This window comes from Canis lupus, chromosome 19 (genome assembly GCF_048164855.1).
Source record: "Canis lupus baileyi chromosome 19, mCanLup2.hap1, whole genome shotgun sequence".
Classification (NCBI taxonomy): domain Eukaryota; kingdom Metazoa; phylum Chordata; class Mammalia; order Carnivora; family Canidae; genus Canis; species Canis lupus.
The window spans coordinates 57,043,860-57,052,273 of NC_132856.1; the positions used below are offsets into that span (position 1 = coordinate 57,043,860).

General features: G+C 56.7%; 1 protein-coding gene across 2 annotated transcripts; it reads right to left on the reverse strand.

Moving 5' to 3' along the window:
- Positions 1–11: 11 nt before the first annotated feature.
- EBI3 (Epstein-Barr virus induced 3) lies at positions 12–7,670 on the reverse strand. 2 transcript variants are annotated; one of them, XM_072787805.1, is made up of 5 exons: positions 7,304–7,670; positions 6,555–6,678; positions 4,738–4,916; positions 2,906–3,063; positions 12–433 (listed from the first exon to the last, which is right to left on the reverse strand). In XM_072787805.1, the coding sequence occupies exons 1-5, from the start codon at positions 7,368–7,370 to the stop codon at positions 281–283; spliced, it is 681 nt and encodes a 226-aa protein (XP_072643906.1). In that variant the 5' UTR covers positions 7,371–7,670; the 3' UTR covers positions 12–280. The 2 variants fall into 2 exon arrangements, with proteins under 2 accessions (XP_072643906.1, XP_072643908.1); XM_072787807.1 differs by having other exon boundaries at positions 6,555–6,675; positions 7,304–7,668.
- Between the last annotated feature and the right edge of the window lie 744 nt (positions 7,671–8,414).

The following is an 8,414-nucleotide window of genomic DNA, read 5'->3' on the forward strand; positions in this document are numbered from 1 at the left end:
AGGAGTCCTGATGTCGGCAACGACAATCTTTTTCTAGTTAAACAATAAAGAAAATCACACGTTCACAGCTCACGGAGCTCTGTGTACATCCCTATTTCACAGATTGACAAACTGAGGCTCAGAAAGACAAAGTCACTTGTCCAAAGTCGCGCAGGAACTTGGCAGCAGCGAACCCAGGCCAGTTGGGTCCCATCCATCCTTGAGTGGGTGGCAGCAGGGCAGGGGGACGGCGCAGATGTTGGGAGCCAGCCCCTCTTCCGGGGGCGCTGGGAAGCCCCCGCTACTTGCCCAGGGGCGTGGAAGGAGCAGCAGGGAGACTCCAGTCGCTCGACTCCCCGTAGTCGGTGAGGTCCTGAGCAGCCACCTGGATGCAGTACCTGGCTTGGGGTCTCACAGCTCTGAAGGTGAAGGATGTGGCTTCAATAGGCCCCACCTGGGAGGGAGCAGAGGCCGGAGACCGGGTCAGTGGGGACGCGGAGTCTGGTCCCGGCGCCACCCTAACCAGTGTGCCCGCAGCCCCCTCCCCGTCCTTGGCCCCAGAGCCACCCGTTCAGGACTCCTCTGTGGACCGCACGCCCCCACCGCCAATACCCCGCTCCTCCTCCCGGCCCCAGCCTGAGCCTCTGGGATCCGCCCTCCTTCCGGGTCCCCCTCATCCTCAGAACAGGAGGACCGACCCCGATGTCCCAGCAGCCCCCCTGCCCCCCACCCTGGGCAACTTCCTGGCCCCAGATCCGAGTATCCTGACTTGTGTCTCCCTCCCCGCTGTGTCCTGGGGCGTCCGGAAGCTCGCAGGATGTGGCGGTTTATGTTTATACGTTTAGATTAACTAGCGGTTGCATGACTGCGAATGTACGCAAGGCCACTGCCTTCTGCAGCTGTTTGAGTCTCACGGCTTGTGAATTCTGTCTTAATCTAAAAATTGCCGAAATCGGGGCGCCTGGGTGGCTCAGTCAGTGTCTGACTCTTGGTTTCGGCTCAGGTCACGATCTCAGAGTGGGAGTCGGCTTAAGATTCTCCAGATGCCCGGGTGGCTCAATGGTTGAGCTGCTGCCTTTGTGACCCCGGGGTCCTGGGATCGAGACCCGCATCGGGCTCCCTGCATGGAGCCTGCGTCTCCCTCTGCCGGTGTCTCTGCCTCTCTCTATGTCTCTTGTGAATAAATAAATAAAATCTTAAAAAAAAAAAAATCACCCTGATTCTCACCTTAAAAAAAAAAAACTGCAAAAAAGAAAAAAAAATAGGGACACCGGGCTGGCTCAGCTGGTAGAGCATGCAACTCCTTTTTTCTTTTTTTTTTTTTAATTATTTATTTGAGAGAGAGAAAGAAAGAGCAGGGGGAGGGGCAGAGAGAATCTTAAGCAGATTCTGTGTTGGGCACAGAGCCTGACATGGGGCTCTTTTCATGACCCTGAGATCATGACCTGAGCCAAAACCAAGAGTCAGATGCTTAACCAATTGTGCCAACCCGGGTGCTGAGAGCATGGAATTCTTGACCTTAGGGTTGTGAGTTCGAGCCCCATGCTATATGTAGAGGTTACTTAGAAATAAAATCTTAAAAAATGTAAAAATTAAAATTATAATAAAATAAAAATTTATATACATATAAATAAATTGCAAACATATTTGAAATAAAATTAATGGGGGCACCGAGGTGGCTCGGTTGGTGAGGCATCTGCCTTTGGCTCAGGTCAGGATCGCAGGGTCCTGGGATGAAGCCCTGCATCGGGCTCCCTGCTTCTCCCTCTTCCTCTGCCTCTCCGCCTGCTCGTCCACGCATGCAAGCGCTCTTGCTCTCAAAGAAATAAAATCTTTAAAATAAAATAACACTAAATAGGGCAGCCCGGGTGGCTCAGCGGTTTAGCGCCACCTTCAGTCCAGGGCCTGATCCTGGAGACGGAGGATCGAGTCCCACGTCGGGCTCCCTGCATGGAGCCTGCTTCTCCCTCTGCCTGTGTCTCCGCCTCTCTCTCTCTCTGTCTCTCATGAGTAAATAAATAAAATCTTAAAAAAATAACACTAAATAAAATTTAAAAGCCAGCTCCTTGGCGACTCCCCACATTGCAGTTGCTCAGCAGCCACACGTGGTTCGTGGTACAATTTAGTCGGTGCAGATGTAGCACAATTCCATGGCCCCCGAAAGTCCTATGGGCCAGGGTTGCGGGAGCCTCCACCCTGCAGGCGCTCAGCTCCTGGGGCTGCCATACCAGGCTGGTGCACGGCTGACCTTCTCCGACGCTCAGCAATACCCCTGCCTTGTTTATCTTTCACTGTGTACAAATTTAAAACAATATCGGTGTTTTTAATCAAGGTGCAATTCACTGGGCATAAAATCAACCAGTTAAAGTGGACAATCCCACGGCATCGAGTGCATTCACAATGTTGTGCCACCGTCCGCGACCTTCTCGTTCCAGAAGCTTCTGTCGCCCCAAAAGGAAGCCATGTCCTCATCCACCGTCTCTCCCCGCCCTCCCCAGGCCCTGGCAGCTAGACCCCCCTTCCTGTCTGTGCAGGGGCCCGTCCTGGACGTGTCACACGCATGGACTCACGCACGTGGGGCCTCCTGTGTCTGGTCCCCTCCCTGAGCATCATAGGCTCAGGCCTGTGCCCCGGGTGGCACATGTGAGCGCCTCGCCCCTGTTCCTGGCCAAATGACAGGCCTGCACGTGGGTGAATACGTGTGTTAATCTATTCACCTGTCGACAGACATCTGTGCAGTTTCTGCCTTTCAGCTGCTGGGAATGGTGCTCCCGTGAACACCGGCTGCCAGGCTTTGTCTGCGCTCCCATTTGCTGTCCTTTGAGTGCACAGGCAGGAGCCCAATCTCTGGGCCCCCGGGAGTGGCCCCCACGCACGTGCTGGCCCCTCTCCCCGGGGCCCCTCAGCCTCCCTTGGTCCCCCTCACCTGGCGGAAGCGGGGGGATCCGTGATGCTTGTATCGGATCCAGTACTTGAGCGAGAAGAGCTCCGGGAAGGGCCAGGACCGGGGCGGCTCCCACTGCACCCACAGCCGCTGCCTGGGGAGGACACTCAGGCGGACGCCTTCGGGAGGGTCGGGCTTGACTGACAGACAGCAGGACGCGGGGTCAGGGGCTGGTGGGCTCATGCCTCCTTCCAGCCAGCCAGCCAGCGTCCACTGAGTGTCCAGGGGTGTCCTGGACACCAAGGACACGGCGCTGACCACCACAAGCCCAGCCCCTGTCCTGGAGCTCAGCCCATCAGGGCAAAAGACGGGAAACATGAAGCAAATGCATGGGTCATGAGGAATAGGGAAGAAAGATCGAGAGTGCGAGGAGAGTGGGTTGCCGTGGATTTTTGAGACGTAGCTCACAGACTGCAAACACACACACACATACCCCGGTTAAAACGTACAGATCCGGGGTCATCATACGTTCACAGAGTTGTGCAACGTTCACTAAATCTAGAACATTCCATCACCCCAAAAAGAAACCCCGTCCCATCAGCATCGCTGCCTCACAACCACTAATGCACTTCCCATCCGTGGACGAGCCCATCCTGGACTTGTCACCCCCGTGGACTCACACCCCGTGGGGCCTCCTGTGTCTGGTTCCCTCCCTGAGCGTCGTGGGCTTGGGGCTCGTCGTGGGCACCTCCCTCCCGCTCGTGACTAATGTTCCAGAATGTGGATGGAGCATGTTTTGTGTATCCGTTCATCTGCTGATGGGCACTTGTGTGGTTTCCGCTTTTTGTCGAGTACGGATAATGTTGCCGTGAACATCAGCGCACGAGTTTCTGAGCGTGTGTGACTTCATTCCTCAGGGGTAGTTCACCCAGAACTGGAGTTGCTGGCTTATATGATCACGCATGCTTAGCCCTTTGAGGGGCTACCAGGCTTTCTTAATAAGCACCAGCAACATGCGAGGGGTTGCAGTCTTTAAATAATGTGCTCAGAGGAGGGCTCACTGAGGAGATGATGTCTGAGTAGAGATGTGAAGGAGGCGAGGAAGTGAACTGTGTGGAGATCTGGGGGAAGAGGGTTCCAGGCAGAGGCTTCAGCCAGTGCAAAGGTCCTGGGGCAGGACCTGCCTGGGGTGTTGGAGCAACAAGGAGACGTGTGTGGCTGGAGAAGAGTAAGTGATGAAGGGACGCCTGGTGGCTCAGTTGGTTGGGCGTCTGCCTTCGGCTCAGGTCACAATCCCAGGATCCTGGGATCAAGTTCCACATGGGGCTCCCTGCTCAGTGGGGACTCTGCTTCTCTCTCTGCCCCTCCACCCACTCTCTCTCTCAAAAATAAATAGATAAAATATTTTTTAAAAACCTTCATCTTGGAAAAAACTGAATGAATGAGTAGGACACAGGGAGGAGGAGAGGACAAGGAGGGGACGGGGCAGGTCGTGCAGGGCCTGGGGGGCCTCGGGGCCTCGGGGCCTTGGGGCCTCGGGGAGGACTTGGGTTTCTACACCAGGCAGGTGGGAGCTCTGAAAGGCTGACAGAGGAGGTCGGGACCTGACTCGGGTGCTCAGGGGCGCCCTCTGAAGGCCGCCACGGGGACCCGGGCCGAGGCGACTGCACTGGTCCGAGCAATGATGGAGACAGAGCCGGGTGGGGGCTCAGTGTGGGGAGAAGCGGGCGGCTTCTGGAAGAAATGCAAAGGTGGAGCCGACAGTACCCCGGGTGGATGGACAGGACGGAGGGCGGGAGGCGGGTGGTGGGAGCGTGGAGGGGCAGGAGCAAGCTGACGGCCCCCACCCCTCTCCCCCCACTGGCCACACTCACTGAGCTGCTCTGGGACAAAGGGCACGAAGCTGCTGCTGCTGCCCCAGGGCCGGACCGCTGTGACGTTGAGGACGTAGGGCACCATGGAGAACATGTGGACGTCGGGGATGGTGCAGCTGGTGGCCTCGGGTGTCTGCTGCAGGCAGGGCAGGCTCTCCCCGTGGGCGGCCACACCGAGCCTGGACACGCAGGGACAGCATCAGGGCCCCGGTGCTTGCTGCAGGCTGGGTCTGCCCTGGACACTGCTCGGCAGTACTCAGGGACGGGGCTGGGACACTGCTGCTGGCTGTGTGACCCTGGGGGGGCGCGCTCATCCCAACCCCACAGAGCCTGTGCGACCCAGGGTGGGGAGGGAACGCCCCCCACGGAGATGCGGGGGCCCAGAGTGTACAGGTCTCTAGAACATCCACACTTCAGCCTTGCGATTGCAATATTCCCAACTCTAGGGACTCACAGACTCTGGAATAAGAGTCTGATTGTCCTGAGTTCTGAGGCTCCAAGATTTTGGACTCTAGAGACAAGCTCAGCACTGTGCATTCAGCCTTCCAGAACATTCCACGTGCTCCAACAGCGCTGTCGCATGCAGTAGTCACTGCCTACGAGTGGTTGTCCACACTTCAAAATGTGGCTGGTGCAACCAAGGGCGGCTTTTTATCTACCTTCCATGTCCAGATTCCAGCCATCAGCAAACGTGAAAAGGTTGTTCAGGACCATCCAGGTGGGGCACTCTACTTCCCCACCCACAAATTTTATAAAATCTAATCAGAGATCAAGAATTTCTGGTGAAAATTTAGCATGAGAGCTGAAAAGTGCCCTATGTGTAAAATGCACATGGAATCTCGGGCTTAGTACAAAGAGAATGCAAAGTATCTCACTATTTTTTTTAAAACATATTTTTTGAAATATTTATTTATTCGGAGAGAGAGGGGCAGAGACACAGGCAGAGGGAGAAGCAGGCTCCATGCAGGAAGCCCGACGTGGGACTCAATCCCAGGTCTCCAGGATCACACCCCGGGCTGCAGGCGGCACTAAACCGCTGCGTCACTAGGCCTGCCCTAATTTTTAAAATATTGATTACATGTTGAAATTATCCTGCTTTTCTTTTTTAAGATTTATTTATTCATGAGAGACACACAGAGAGAGACAGGCAGAGGGAAAAGCAGGCTCCATGCAGGGAGCTCGACGTGAGATTCGATCCAGTGTCCCCAGGATCATGCCCTGGGCCAAAGGCGGCGCTAAACTGCTGGGCCACCTGGGAGGCCCAAAGTGATCCTGCTTTAATCCTACTGAGTAACATTGGCTTCTATTATAAACTTAAATATATAAATTGTATGTAAGCATGTTAAGTTACACGCAACCCCATTAATGAAATATTTGGAATATTTAGATGTTGCTGAAGAAAATATATTGGGGGACGCCTGGGTGGCTCAGTGGTTGAGCGTCTGCCTTTGGCTCAGGTCGTGATCCCCAAGGTCCCAGGATCGAGTCCCACATCTGGTTCCCCACAGGGAGCCTGCTTTTCCCTCTGCCTGTGTCTCTGCCTCTCTCCGTGTGTCTCTCATGAATAAATAAATCAAATCTTTTTTAAAAATATTGAAATTAACTCCATTTCTCTTTCCTTTTTAGAATGTGGCTTCTAGAAGGTTTTGAACTCAGCATGTGACTCACAAGTTGTATTTTAGGAAGTATATTCCTATTGGCCGGGGCTGCTCTGGAATCCGGGAGGGTTTTGGGTGCTCGCTGGGCCTCCAGGTGTCCAGGCCGCAGGGCGCCCGGCCCCGCGAGAAAACCCCCGGGGACCCTCCCCGCACTCTGACCTGTACGTGGCGATGAAGGATGTGGGCGTGGCGGAGCGGGGAGCAGGCGGCAGGGTCCAGAAGCAATCCACGGCAACTGGGTACCTAGAGGCCCGGCACCGCACTCGGGGCTGGGTGGGGGCTGCTGGGGCCCCGGAGGGAGAAGGAGCCGCGTGAGCCTCCACGCCACCTTCCCCCGGGATTGTCTGAGCCCTGAGCATGCTCAGCCCCAGCTTCCCTGCCAGCCGGCGCCGGGCACACAGTAGGTGCCTAATAAAGGTTTGTGGAGCGAATGAATAGGTGAACGAAAGACGGCTGCATCATCTCTCGCCTCCACTACAGCCTGCGGAGGCAGGGAGTATTAGCCCATTTTCCAGATGGGAAAACTGAGGTTTCGAGGGCCACACGGGGTGGGGGGGAGCCCCGGTGGGAGGGAGCTGTCTTACTGTAGCCCCTCTTCCCAGCAGCTTTGTTTAGTAGCACATGGAACGAATGCATGTAATTAAAATGTCTCCTTCTCTCCCTTCTCCCTCCCTGCCTCCCTCTCTCTCCGTCCCTGCTGTCACTGCCACTTTCTGGTGTCACTTGCAGGGGAGACTCGTCCTGTGTCTCAGTCTCCCCATCCATGCCATGGGATGGTAACCCCCTCCCACCAGTGGGTGATCCAGTAGGCGTGAGAGCTCCCGCCCCAGCCCAGAATATTCCGTGGTACACAGTCCAACTCCAGTTTCCAGGCAATGCCCCCCAAGCCCCCGGCGGGTCACACGTACCTTCTCTCCCTCGGCAGGGTGAGCAGCCCACCCAGAGGGCGAGCACCAGCAGAAGTCCTGGGGCCATGAGTCGGCGGGCTCTGCTGTCCTGGGAGCACCTCCGGGAGGCAGGGGACTCGGGTTCCACCAGAGGAGGAAGCGCAGCACCCTGTCAAAGCCCCCACTTCCCCTCCCCCGGGGTCTGACTCCCTGGCTGGTTTGCGGTTTGCGGGGCCAGCAGAGCTGAGCGGGTGGTGGCGGAGGAGCCCTGGTCCCTTCACCTGTCACCGCTGGGCACAGGGTTCCGGAGGCCCTGAGGGTGGAGGCGGGAGAGGAGGCTTCGAGAAAGAGAGAAGTGGAGACCCCGTGGCCTTTCCCACAACAGCCTGACTGCCAGTCCTTCCTTCCGGCTTCAGGGAACACATGGATGGGAAAACCCCAGGAGGGGACCGATGACAGGGTGAAGGTTGAGAAACGACAGTGTGGGGAGAGACACAGAGACGGAGAGAAGAGAGAGGGACGGGGACAGTGTTGGGAGCCCGTGAGCCAGTGGCAGAAACACAAGAGACCAACACCGGGTGAAGAGAGACGCAGGCAGGACACGGGAAGTGGCCCCTGCACTCGCCGACCACAGTGCGGGGACCCACCCTGGCCAGCGCTCCACGCTCAGGGCCACAGAGACAGAAACAGGGCCCTGGGGAGGCAGCCCCACCTGCGGGACCTACTCGGAGCCACAGGGACCCCGAGGGACAGGCTGGGCCCCTACAGACACGGTGCCCACCCTGGACACTCAAGGGGATGGGCCACATTCCCGCCTCGCCCGCCTTAGCAGGGAAAGAGCTAAGAAGCCCCAGGGGTTTTCGGGGGACTTGCCCAAGGGCAGGGAGGCTGCAGGTGGGAGGGTCCCAGCGGGGCTGGATTTGGGGTGAGGAAAGATACTCAAGAATGCAGACTTGGAGGCTGTCTTAACATTTGGATGGTTTGTTGATCGTGGACATCTGGTCGTTCACTGTGACACTTTACAGCACTGCGTCCACACGGTGCCTACTCTGGGGACCGGGGACTGCGCGCCTCACTTGCTAATCCCTGCCCTGGGCCACCCTCTCCTCCCTGCAGCGATCAGGCCATACAC